Raw genomic sequence first — 13,888 nt, forward strand, 5'->3', positions numbered from 1 at the left:
CCCTTATAAAACTTACCATTTTGAAAGAAAAAGTATAAAAAAAGTATCCAAACTATGTTGCGATGATTATATGCTAATTCTTATGGGTCAGATTTTAATACCACATAACAGGCTCATGACAGTCCTGCAATAAACGCAATATAGGGAACTTCATTGAAGGGTGTAAGCAGTCTGAACCAAAATAGTTGCAAGGGACAGCCTGTAGTGTGTTGACTTGGGAATGAGCAGGTAGGACAAGGACTATGAATATGCATTTGATGAATGGAGGGAGAGATGCCACAAGCCAGGGTTTCTGTTGTATGGACGCATAGACATGGCAAGAGAAAGCATTGTTGTATTACATTATGTTACTTGTATGTTAGACAACAAGAGGACTATGATTCTCAGAGGCCTGACATGTTGCCTGTGATGTTAAGACATTGTCTTCATTAGGAAATATGAGAACTCAATAATGGTAGCAAGCTCTTTATATGATTATGTGAAATAAAGCTATACTAGTCAATATAATTCCTTAATAGAAATCTAAATAGGCTAACTATGATCTTATTTTTGTAGAGGAATTCCAGGCAGGAAATGTGGGACAATCATACTGACGGCAGAGGAGTTAAACTGCTGCAGGGTAAGCAAATATTTTCTTTGTTTAAAATTATTTTTATTTACAAATATTTTACTGGTTTTGGAGTATTCCAGATAACACACTTTGATAATAGTCCCTCCCACAATTCCATATTCCCTTCTTTAGACACCCAATTGTATGTCCACTTTAAAAATAAAAACAAAAACACACCAAAAAAAAAAGCATCTAGTTCAAACTGTGCTGTCCTTATACTTTGAGTCATGTGGCCATCCACTGGAGGGTGGTGGACCTACCGGCAGTCACACTATTAAAGATAATTGACTGTCCCCAACCCAGCAGTTAAGTAATAACTAAGCTATTACCCACAGCTTCTCAGCTAGGGGTGAGACTTTGTGTCTATTTCCTATCTCCAAGTTGGGATTTTCTCTGGCTGTTCTGCCCAGAAAACTGTGTCCTTGTAGTTTCGTACTACCACTGGCTCAGGTTCTTGTCTACCCTAGAAGTGTCTGGGATGGGTTATTAGATGAATGGGCCTCAAATCCAATCAGAGTGGTTGGTTACACCCATAAAATTTGTGCCACCATTGGCCTTAGCATGTCTCACAGGCAGGTCACTGTTGAATATCACAGCGTTTGTAGCTGGGTTGATGGTTACCCTTTCTCATCTGGTAGCCTACAAAGTACCTTCCAGTTATCATGAAAACTAGTCAGGAAAGGTTAAACTTCTCGTTTGGCAACAGTTCAGTTTCTCCATGTTCAAATGTCGTCTTCAGTAATAGAGCTTATCGTCCAGATGCGGAGACCAACCGGTAGCCTCGGAAGCAGCCTGTGATGTTTGAGAGTTTCCAGGGAGCCATTTTGGCCAACAGCTCAATTAGTTCCTGACATGGGAAGTTTCACCTGGTGGCATAAGATATCGCGCGTGGACATCGTCTCTCCCATTATTTGGCGATTCCATTTGTGTTTCTTTCCTATACATGCATGTTAGGAAGTTTCTTTAGAAGCATTTTAGGAAGTTTCCATGTGGCACCTCAAGGAGTCTTTAGTCCCTTATCCCTCTCTTCCATCTCCTTCTAAGTCCTCCTAATCCAGTTTCTTGCCTCTCTCTTCATAAATATATATTCTATCTCCCCTTCCACAGGAGATCCCTCCTAGACCCTTAATATGTACCTAACCTCCATGGCTATATTAACTGTAGCAAACATATTAAAGGTTTAAAAGCTAAACATGAAATATTTTTCATTTTGCATCCGTGTTACTTTACTTAGGATGATATTTTCTGGCTCTATCCATTTACCTGAAAATGTCATAATTGCATTTATAACAGCTGAATAACATCTCCTTGTATATATGTGATGTTTTCATAATCCATACATTAGTTGATGGATATCTAGGCTGTTCCCAATTTGTGTCTAATATGAATAGAGCAGCAATGGATGAACAAGTGTCTCTGTAGTGGGATATAAATCTTTTTGCTTATTCTCCAAATAGTAGTACAACTGGATCTTGAGATAGATCCTTTCCCGGATTCCCGAGGTCCTACCACACTGATTTTCTCAGTGTCTATAAAAGTTGGCATCACCCTATCAATGAATAAATGCCACCCTTCCCCCACATCCTTGCCAGCATGAGCTGCCATATGTTGTATCTTTTTTTTTTTTAATCTTGACCATTCTGAACAAGATAAGATGAAGTCTCAAGGTAGTTTTAATTTGTGTTTTTCTGACAGTGTTGAACATCCCTTAGTTGTTTCTTGGACACCTAGAGTTCATCTATGTTCTCCACTTTCCCTTCTGTCAGATTCAAGGTATCTAGCCTTCCATAGAAGTCTTTCTGATGCAGTTAGACTTGAGTTTTATGCAGGTTAATGAGTATGGGTCTATTTGCCTTCTTATAAAGTCCATCATCCAGATTCTCTAGCACCACTTGTTGAAGATGCTCTTTTTAATCCAGTGTGTATGTCTGGCTTCTTTATCAAATATCAAGTGTCCATAGACTTGTGCATTTCTAGATGGATCTTAAGTCCACTGATCAACACGTCTGGTTTTTTTTGAGGATATCTGTTCTTTTTTTGAGGATAGCTCTGTACTACAACTTGGAATCTGGATGTTGGTACCTCCAACAGGTCTTTTTCTTTGGTTTTAATCTTTTAGAATTCTGTTAGGTATCCTGGGATTGATTTTATTTGTTTGTTTGCTTGCTTGCTTATTTATTTGTTTATTATTTATTCATTTGTGTGTGTGTTTTCATAGGAAAGTAAAAGTAGTCCTTTTAATTTCTGAGAATTGTGTTGGGATTTTGATGGAAGTTACATTGAAGTTGTATTTGCTTTTATTAGGATGGTCATTTTCCCAATGCTAATTATACTGATCCTCGAGCATAGAGATCTTTTCACAGTCTAATAGTTTCAATTTTTAAAAAAAAAAATCTTAACATTTTTCCTTTATATGAGTCATGCACTTGCTTGGTTAGAATTATCTATCCCAAAATACTTTTTACTTTTGAGATGATGGGGAAAGGCACTGCTTCTTTGAAAATATTTATCAGCTGTAGGAGTTTCCCAGTGGAATTTTTAGGGTCACTCATGTATGCTATCACATCATCTGCAAGTAAAAGTACTTTTACTTCTTCGTTTATTATTGGAATCAGTTGTGTCATGGCTCTAGCTAAGGTTTCAAGTACTGTGCTGAAGCGGTGTGGAGAGAGTGGACATCCTGGTTTTGGTGAAAATCCCTCAAGAGATTCTTCTCTTTTAGGTTGATGCTGGCTGTGGGCTTGATGTAAACTCTGCCTTTATTCAGTTGAGGTATGTCCCTTGCATCATAGTCTCTTCAGGGTTTTTATCAAGAAGGGATGGTAGATCTTTTTCAAAGACTTTTTTCCTTTTCTCCTATAACGTTAGTGTCCAATAACTTTTGTCTTTCAGTCTACTTGTGTGGAAGATTATGAGATTATGTCTAATGATTTACATATGTTGAATCATCTCTGGGATTCAGAGAATTTCATCCTGGCAAACAATCTTTTTGATGTGTTCTTGGATTTGCTTTGCAATTACCTATGTTCATTATAGATATGAATTTATAATTTTCTTTTCTTCTTTCTTTCTCTTTTTTCTCCTTTTCTTCTTTTTTGGTTGGGTCTTTGAGTGGTTTAGGTATCAGGCTAGTAGTGGTCTCATAAAAATAATTAGGAAATGTTCCATCAGCTTATGTTTGTGAAATGAGTTGAGCAATATTGGCATGAATTCTTATTTGAAGGTCTGGTAGAATTTGTCACTGAATTTATCTGGTCCTGGATTTATTTATTTATTATTTATTTATTTATTTATTTATTTATTGGTTGAGAGACTTTTAATGGAAATGACTTTTGACTTCACTAGTGCTTATGAGTGTTTAAATATGTTTAAATATGATTAAATATGACAGGTTATGTACATCAAGAACTTCATCTGTTTCTCTTTGGTTTTCCAACTGAGTCAAGTACAGATTTTAAAATGTCCTAAGATCCTCTGTATTTCCTTAGTGTCTATGGGAATGTCTTGCTTGTTATCTCTAATTTTACTAACTTGGATCTTCTCTCTGTGTCTTTAGTTCATTTGACTAAGGGTTTGTCAATTTTGTTTTCTCAAAGAACCAGCTCTTTATTGATTCTTTGTATTTTTAGTAGTGCTTGTTTGCTTATTTTGTTTCTATAAAATTGATTTCAGCCCCTAGTTTGTCATCTACTTTTTTGTAGTGTTATGTCCTCTTGTTGTTATTCTAGAGCTTTCAGGTGTACTGCTAAATTATTAAAATGAGACCTTCCTAATTTTTTTTGACATAAGCCCTTGTTGCTATGAACTTGTCTCTTCAAACTGCCTTAATCATGCCCCATAGATTTGTGTATGCTGTACTTTCATTTCTGAAATGTTTTGAATTTCCTTGATTTTCATTTGGTCTATTTTTTATTATTATTCCATAATGAATTGTTAAGTTTCTATGAATTTTAAAGCTTTCTGCTGTTTCTATGGTTGTTGATATTCAGATATAGTTCCTGGTGGTCAGATGGGTTGTAGGGTGTCATTCACTTCTCTTGTATCTTTTGAGACTTGTTCTGGTTCTGAGTACATGGAGACAGTTTTGTAGACGGTTCAGTGAGGCGCTAAGAAGAAGGTAAATTCTTTTATGTTTGGATGGAATGTTCTACAAATATCTGTTGAGTCCATTTGATTTACATCATATAGTTCCAACATTTCTCTATTTGGTTTCTCTCTGTATGACCTATCTATTGGCAAGAGTAAGGTCACTCACCATGATATGTGATTTTTAGCTGTAATGGTGTTTCTTTTATGGACTTGGTTACCGTTGTGTATGGTGCATAGATGTTCAGGATTGCAATATTCTTTATTGTTTTCCTTTGATGAGATGCAGTGTCTTTTCCCATATCTTTTGTTTTTCTTTGGATAAGTTTTGGTTTTAAGTTTAATTTCTCAAATGTTAAAGCAGCTACACTTGCTTGTTTCTTGGGTTAATTATCTTGGAGTACCTTTTCCATCCTTTTACTCTGAGGTGATTACTATCCTTGATTGTAAGATGTATTTTTTGGATGTAGCAGAAAGATAAATTTTTTTTTAATTCAATGTGTTGGTCTGTGTCATTTTTAATGAAATATTGAAACTGTCAATATTGAGAGTTATGAATGAGCAGTGTTTATTGATTCTTATTATTTTACTTTTGGGAATTTTTCTCTTTTGTTTTAGTGCTCAGGGATTATTTATTTTTAATATCTTCATGAGTGTGATTAACCTCTTCACAATGAAGTTTTGCTTTGAGCATCTTCAGTAGAGCCCTATTGGTAGATAGGCATTGCTCAAATTTGGTATTATTTTGTAATGTTTACCTTTCTCCATCTATTGTAACCAATAGTTTTGGTGAATATAGTAATCTGGGATGATATTTTTGATTTCTCAGAGTTTGTAGAAGATCTATCATGGTCGTTCTGGTTTTCAGAGTCTCCACTGAGAAACTGACTGTTATCTTAGTTGACCTGCCTTCATATATTTCTTGGTCTTTCCCCTTGCTGCTTTTAATACCTTTTCTTTGATCTGTACATTTAGTGGATTATTATGTGTTTGGGGAAATTTCCTTTTCAAGTCCTGTCTATTTGGTATTCTGTCTGCTTGTACCATGATAGCCACCTTCTACCTCGTGTTGGAAAATTATTCTATGATTTTGTTGAAAATATTTTTCTATGCATTTGGCCTGGGTTTCTTCTCATTTCTCTTTATTATTCATAGATTTGGTCTCTTCTTAGTGTCCTATATAGATTTCCTGAATGTTTTTGTGCCTGGTTAATTTTAGATTTAACACCTTTTCAGTGAGGTATTCATTGCTTCTGCCCTGTTGTCAACACCTAAGATGTTTTCTCCCATGCCTTGTATTCTGTTGGCAAGGCTTAATTCCAGGTGTCTTTGTGTAACTTCAATTTTTTTTTTCAAATTCAGTTTTTCTTTTTCTTGATTCTATTTCTTTGTTAAATTCTACTTTCATGCCTGGAATTATATTCATTATTCCATTCAACTGTATTTTGTTTGTTTGTTTTCATGGACTTCATTAAGGAATTAATCCATATCTAGGTCCTTGGACATATCTTAATTTGAAACTCTTATCTTGTGTTTCACATTGCATTTCTCATGCTCGACTGTAATAGGTTGTCTAAGTTCTGGTGAGACATGTTGTCTTGCCTGCCTGTTCATGTATGTGTGTTTGTATTGTGAGCTAGGCTTCGGGCGTTTTAACTATTGAGGTGTTTCTAGGTATTTATATATGGTCTTGTTTGATTGGGTGGGTATTCCAATTCTTAGTTCTTGATGGCCTTTCTGAATCCTAGGCAAGTGTGGTGGCTGTGGGTTCTCTATAAAGACCACTTGTGTAGGTCTGTAGATGGCAGAAAGAAATGGAAATGGACTAGGAGGTGCAGGTGAGATTGGTTATGGGTATGAGCTAGCTGGGGATAATGAGTCCACACACCAAGTACCAGAGTCCCCAGGGAGGGGGGACACCTGTATGTAGGGTGTGAGAGGATAAGGAATAAGTTTAGTGAGATAGGAATGAAAGGGCCAGGGGGATTCTAGGTATATAACAAGAGCTAGGAACTCCAGGGAATGGAGTTTGGGTAGAAGGGGCTCCCAAATCAGGTTGCTATGGAAATTTAGAGTAAGTATGTATGGTCAGAGGGTAATGGAGAAACCAAAGGAAAGTGAAAATTACCTACCTGAGTCCACTGTGGCCCCTGTAGGTCCCATGTAGAATGTATTTCTGGGTATTGGTGGTTGAAACAACCAAATGGATATGGCCACAAGAGAAGGTTGAGAGGATCACCAGGAAACAGCTAAGTTGTATCTGTACCAAGAGGCAAAATCCCTAGGGTATGGTGGTAGGGTGTGAGGAGGGAGACCTACCTGAAAGCTACAAGGCTGAGGGTGAGACTGGAGAGACAGTAATGAAGGACTGGAAGAATAGTGACTATTACCCACCCAGGTCCCAGCCTAGTGTGACCACTGAGAAATATGGTAGAAAGCATTTCTAGGTGTTGGCAGCCAACACAAAGGAAAAGAGATAGCCGAGAAGGGAAAGCTAAAAGCAAAGAAGACCTGTCAAGGCAGCATCTTTTCCACTGTTGATCGGGTAGTGTTTAGTCAACATCCTGAAGTGCCTAAGATTGCTTGCCTCAATCAGAGCTCGTCATAATTTTATTCTCATGTGTAGACCATTACAATGTGCAACTTTTCTTCAACAAGTTGGTCTTCATCTTGAAGAGACTCATGTTTCACTCAAATCAGTGGTTACTCTGCTAAAACTGCCAGCTGCTTTAAGCTGGATTTCATTGTCAAGTTCTGGTAATAAAATGATTTTTTTTCTTTTGGAACCTCAGATGACTTAATGCATCATAAATCTTAAATATTGTCCACATTTGGTCTTTCCCTAGACATCTCACAGCCCCCAAATGTATGATGTGATAACTGTCAACATCAACACTTTAAAGAAATTTCTGAAATTGGTGACAATTTAATCCCTTGGTTCTTAGGAAATTCACAGTGTTGATGATTTATATGATTCTGTACATTGTCAAGACTTTTCTGCATAGAAGTTCTTGCTGTGCTATGCAATAATGCTCAGTTGAGCTGGAGCTTAGTGCAACCATTGCATCGTCTTCATTCAATTTTACAAGCCCCACTTTTTCATGTGCTGCCGATGGAGCAGTACCAGTAACTATACCAGATACATTGGCAATGGAAAAATAAATTGTGTGTCTTTCGAAAAATATTTTAAAACTCATTTCTTCAGTGGCACCATATTCGCCATCAACACTATAATAAATAGAGCAAAATTAGTCACGTTTACAGCATCAGACATGCTGTCCATCACCAAAGTATAAATTTTAAAATTCTCTTCATGTTTTTCAATAGATTTTTCTAATGTGCTCAATTCAGGTTGCTACAGTCTAATAGAACAGACTCTTTTTAGAAATAGCACTTCCCCCATCAAGACTTAAAATATGGACAGACACCAGAGAAATTCAGAATATTTAAGGGGGTACTTCAAAAATCCTTCCTTACTCTGGTAACAGAAAATATAAAAGAGGTGAAAAAATTTGTAGATCCATCCAAGGCTTTTTAGATCAACAACCTAAACAGACCTATAAAAACCGATGTTAAAACAACAATAAAATGCCTGGTCCAGATGGACCCAAAGCAGATTTCTACCAAAACTTTCAAAAACTACCAAAAATACTTATTAAATTACTCAGAAAAAAAATACAAAAAAAAAGAAAAGAAACAGAGGGAACATTTCTAAACTTTTTCTATTAAGTATCACTCTAAGAATAATACCAGGTAAAGTCATAACAAGAAAAGAGAACAGCAGGTTTATATATATGCAGTGACCTTAGCTGTAAAACTTCTCAATAAAATACTTGAAAGCCACCATCTAACAGTGGTCCCCAACCTTCTTAATGTGATGACACTTAACACAGTTGCTCATGTCGTGGTGATCCCCAGCTGTAAAATTATTTCATTACTACTTCATAACTGTAATTTTGCTTCTTCTATGGATCATAATGTAAATATATAATACATAGACTAACTGATATGTAACCCCTAAATTGGTTGCAACCTACAGGTTGAGAACTCCAGAAAAGAATCACCTACCATGACCAAGTCAGCTTCACTGTAGAGGTATTGGGAAAATTCAACACATATAATTTTTAAAAAATGCAGTAAGTCATATAAGTGGACTTAAAGACAAAAATCACATGATCATCTTAATAAACACAAAAAAGGCTTTTAACAAAATCCAGTATGCCTTCATGGCAAATGTGAGAACAGGACTGGGAGGAGCGTACTCAACATGGTAAGGCTGTATAAGACATAACTAACATCATCATAAAGTGAAAAACAAGCACCACCACTAAAATCAAGGATATCCACTCTCCTCACTCATTTGTAACATAAGGATTAAGCCCCTGGTACAGCAACAAGCCAAAAGAAGGAAATTAAAGGGATATAGATAAATAAGTCAAAATATTCCCATTTCTAGATGATACTTTATATGAAAGCCCAAAATTTACATCAGAAACTACATATAGTAATTTTAGTAAAGTAACAGGATACACACTAAAGTCAAAAACATCATTAAACTTTTCATATAAGAGAGAGATGGTGGACACACTCCCACTCCTAATATTCTCAACAAAGAAACATATAGGAATAATCCTAATCAATGAGGCAATAGACTTTGTAATGAAAACTTTAAATCAGATTCAGGAAGACACTAGAAGATAGAAAGGGCACATGCTCATGGATTGGTGCAATTAACATTATGAAAATCGCTATACTACCAAAAGCATTTTATAGATTCAGTGCAATCTCAATCAAAATTCTCAAGAGATTATCCACATAATAGCAAAAAAAAAAAAAAAAAAAAATCCTAAAATCCTTATGGGAGCACAGGACACTCCACATAGCTAAAGCAGTTCTGAGCCAAAAGCAGCATGTTAGAGGATTACCATACCATCATTCAAGCTACAGTACACATAGTAATAAAATAAATAGCATTGTTACAAAGATAGACATGTAGATCAATGGAACAAATCAGAAGACCCAAACATGAGTGCACATAACTACAGTCATCTCATATTTGGCAATGATAACAAAAATTGAGAATAATTACATTAAAGCCAGATCTCACACTCTGCACACAGATCAACCCAAGTGGTTAAAAGGCCTGTCTGAGAAACCCGAAACACTGATAGCTTGGTTAAGGGTTACTATTCCTAGGATGAAACACCTTGATCAAAAGCAAGTTGGGAAGGAAAGGGTTTATTCGGCTTATACTTCTACATTGTTGACCATCACTGAAGGAAGTGAAGACTGGAGCTCAGGCATGGAAGGAACCTGGAGCAGGAGCCAGGGAGGGGTGCTGCTTACTGGCTTGCTCCTTTTGGCTTGCTCAGCCTGTATCTTATAGAATCCAGAAGCAACATTGGCCCAGCAATGGCACCACCTACAAATGGGATGTGCTCTCCCCAATCAATAACTCGTTAATAAAATACTCTACAGGCTTCCCTAACTGCATTATCTTTTGGGGGCCTCTTTGAACTGAAGTTCCCTTCTCTCAGATGACTTTAGCTTGTGTCACATCGACATAAAATTTCCAGCACAATTGGCAATGCTAGGAAAACTTAAGCAATACCGTGAAGGCAGAACTAGCCTATGATTAGCTCCACCACTCCCTGTCATATACTGAAAGGACTTGGCTCCCTACTTCACAGATACTTGCTCAGTCATGTTCATTGCTGCTCTGTCCACAATAGCTAGGGAATAGAAATAGCCCACCTGTCTTTCAACCCACAAGTGTATAGTGAACATGTGATATTTGTGCATAATAAAACTATATTCAGTTGTTTAAAAAAAAGTGGATGAAATCACTAAACATTCAGGTAAATAGGTGTAATTGGAAAATACTGAGTCAGATAACCCAGACCCTGAAAGATAAATGCAAGATGCTTTGTCACTGTAAAGCCCCACTCCAAATCCTCAGGTGTGCTTGCAAAGTGGTGGCAAAGGAGCATGGGATGAGAGGGAGGGAAGGTGACGTGTAGCTCTAGAGAAGGGAATTGTAGAAGACAGATTCTAGGAACAGGATAATATAAAAGAAAAATGTGAGGACTTGCACTAGGGAACGGAAGAAAGAATAATGGAGGAGTTGAGGGAGGATGGACGAAAATGACGCTGAGTGTTTAAAAATCCCATAGGAAATCATATTATTTTATTCTATAAGGTTACATATGTATGAATTCATATACACATATGCATTTGTGTTTGATGTTGTTAACCCACATCAAGTGATTGTGCTACCCCCAAGTGCCAGGCACTGTTAATAAAAGCAACGCCTAATGCTAGGAATGAAAAAAAAAAAAAACCCTCCTTAAGGTGTTTGTTAGAGGAGTAGAAGAACTTCCCCCAAACCAATATAGACTGTTGTCACTGTCCTCAGTTGCCTCCCAGAACACGAAGGTGAAAGACCCCACAGACTTTGTGCCCAGGTCTTGGAGAACTCGGGCTGGAGCTGTCCTGGAAGTCTCCTTCCTGAAGACTAGCTCTTCTAGTGGTCAGAGGTGCTCTCAAACTGCCAAAGCAGAAACCCAATCATCCTACCCAGCTGTAAACCTAGGAACCACAACAAGAACAAGACAGGCAAAAGGTTCCCAGTGTCACAATAGCGGCATTTTTATCTTAAGGTAACCAACAGCTGTGTAATTGGCCTTAAGGCCAGTTCATTGGGAAGGAATTCCAGTCACATCAACCTGGCCAACTCCTCATAACTGGAGAGGTCATAGAATGTAAACAATCTACTTCTGTCACTCTTTTCCTGCCATTTCCTAAACCAATATAATTTCTAGCTGGAGTCTAAATAACTTATCCTTATACCTCCAGATAACTGTAACCTCTTAAACCCCATCCAAGAAGCATCCTTTTGCCACAGAGATCCACAACTATTACAGGGATCCACAACTGGTCAACTGTAGGGGATAACTGTGTGGTGCTCCACCCCAACTGATACATCAGTAACATAACTCTTACAATACTTAATTAAATCAAAGGAGACTATAGGTGGAAATAATGTCAGAGCCTGAGGCTCTGCACATGTGCTGCTAAATAGTCTCCATTAGGTTTTACAGTAAAAAAGGCTAACATGGTACGTCAACAATATGGTAGCCTGAACAAGACTGTCATACTGATAACACCAGTCGATGGGCCAGCATGTGTGGTGGAAATTCCAAATAGTCCTACAGTTAGATGAAGGGCTACTGGTGATCAATAGCCGTGGAAAGAAGGGGCGTCATATTCTCATCAAAATGAGTTCCCACATATTTTGTCTATTTTCAAGTGGTCAGCCTTGGGCATATGTGCAAAAGAGTAATGCTAGATAGACTCAGTGAGTTTTACATGTGTGTGTGTGTGTGTATGTGATATATACATATATATGCATATACATTTATACATGCAAGAAAATTTGTTTATACTTGTAACAATAATTAAAGAATAGATCATGATTTGGGGAGGGAGGGGTAGGACACAAGAGAAGGTGGGGAGAAATGGAGTCATGTAGATTCAATGCTCCTGTATGAAGTTCACATGCCCCCAAAAAACTGAGCTCTCAAAGTACTGATTTGGATTTTAAAATCTCTGTATTTTCTATCATTAAAAAGAAATACTTAGTCTGCTCAATTTAATGGTGTTTAACTTCCTTGGTGTAATAGTCAGATAATACCTTGAGATTACTCAGCGGTTCAGTGCTTCTATATACAAATTATGTGCAGTGACTAGCTTGGGATAGTCGCAGATGTAGAATTATGTTGCACACTGGAAGAAAGATGCTTTTTTTTTTCTTGAACCTAAGCACCAAAGAAATGATTTTAATGTAGTTTTCATACATTGTGTTCTGCTTCTTTATTAAAACAAATATCTGGATTGAAGAGATTGCTCAGCAGTTAAGAGCACTGACTGCTCTTCTGAAGGTCCTGAGTTCAAATCCCAGAAACCACATGGTGGCTCACAACCATCTATAATGAGATCTGATGCCCTCTTCTGAAGACAGCTACAGTGTACTTATTTATAATAAATAAATCTTTGGGCCAGAGAGAGCAGGGGCTCGCCAGAGCAAGCAGAGGTCCTAAATTCAATTCCCAGCAACCACATGATGGCTCACAACCATCTGTACAGCTACAGTGTACTCATATGTATATAAACTAAGTAAATAAAACTTTTAAAAACAATAACAAAAAAAATCCAAATACCCCCCAATCAGTCCAATAGACTGTAATAGAGGCTTAGTAAACACATCCCATGTCATAGATGATCATTAACTATGTCCTAAGTGATCAGGAATATTAATAATGTACGTGGCTGAAGTCACTGCAGTGTGACATTGGAAACCTGGAGTCATCTGTCTCATTATTATTTGGGCGTGGGTAGGAACAGCTTTCTGAATACTAGTGGTCTAGCATTTGAATGAAATTTCCAGGATGTTTGAAAGCCTCATATTCCTTCAATAAGTAATGGCCTCTCCTCTACAGCTCCTGGACACTTGGCCACTGGCATCCAAGTAACAAATGTGTTTTCTTGTCAAATCTTGTTTGTGATCTGTTGTTTCTAGCTATTCCTTTCCCAGATTTTGACCTGTATTATTAATTCTGTTTTCAGGATGCTGTCTTGATGCAGTTCTGTGCAAACAAATTGGATAAGAAGGATTTCTTTGGGAAGTCAGATCCTTTCCTTGTATTTTATCGAAGCAATGAGGATGGAAGGTAGGAGTGCCTTCTACCCCACTCAGTGTTGGGCTGACTCATGTGTGTGTTGTTCTTTCTGTCAGAGATCTTCAGGTTAGTCAATGAAATACAATACTTGATACTTTCAAGAAGGGTGTGATTTTCTATTTTAAAACTAATTTGATAACCATTTATATTTTATGTTTAAAGTATGAGCTAGTTTCTTCTTCCTCTTTGCTTTTTATAAAAATCTGCTTTTCTTTCAACAATGTAGAATAATGGCATGTTTTAGAAACTCAAATTAACCAATGTATCTTTCTATAGAAGTGAGTGGAAACCATTTGTTTTGGATGAGGGGGATGGGAGGACATTGATCATTCTCTCCTACACTGAAATTCCTAGAGCCCTGGGGTCTACACCTCAGTGAAGTGGTTCAGTGTGGTGTGGTGTTTCGCCAGTCATGACTAGATGAATAGATCTATGTTTAATTATTGATCTCTGG

General features: G+C 37.2%; 1 protein-coding gene across 4 annotated transcripts in view; it reads left to right on the top strand.

Moving 5' to 3' along the window:
• The window catches only part of Cpne8 (copine 8), a 193,788-nt gene that overhangs the window by 90,412 nt on the left and 89,488 nt on the right, over positions 1-13,888 (top strand). For all 4 annotated transcript variants that reach the window (XM_021183655.3, XM_029469851.2, XM_029469850.2 and 1 more), the window contains 2 exons: positions 556-619; positions 13,322-13,425. In XM_021183655.3, the coding sequence (XP_021039314.1) occupies positions 556-619; positions 13,322-13,425 (168 nt within the window). The remainder of the gene's footprint in view (positions 1-555; positions 620-13,321; positions 13,426-13,888) is intronic.

The sequence above is a fragment of the Mus caroli genome, unplaced genomic scaffold (genome assembly GCF_978045245.1).
Source record: "Mus caroli unplaced genomic scaffold, Mus_caroli_1 scaffold_16, whole genome shotgun sequence".
Classification (NCBI taxonomy): domain Eukaryota; kingdom Metazoa; phylum Chordata; class Mammalia; order Rodentia; family Muridae; genus Mus; species Mus caroli.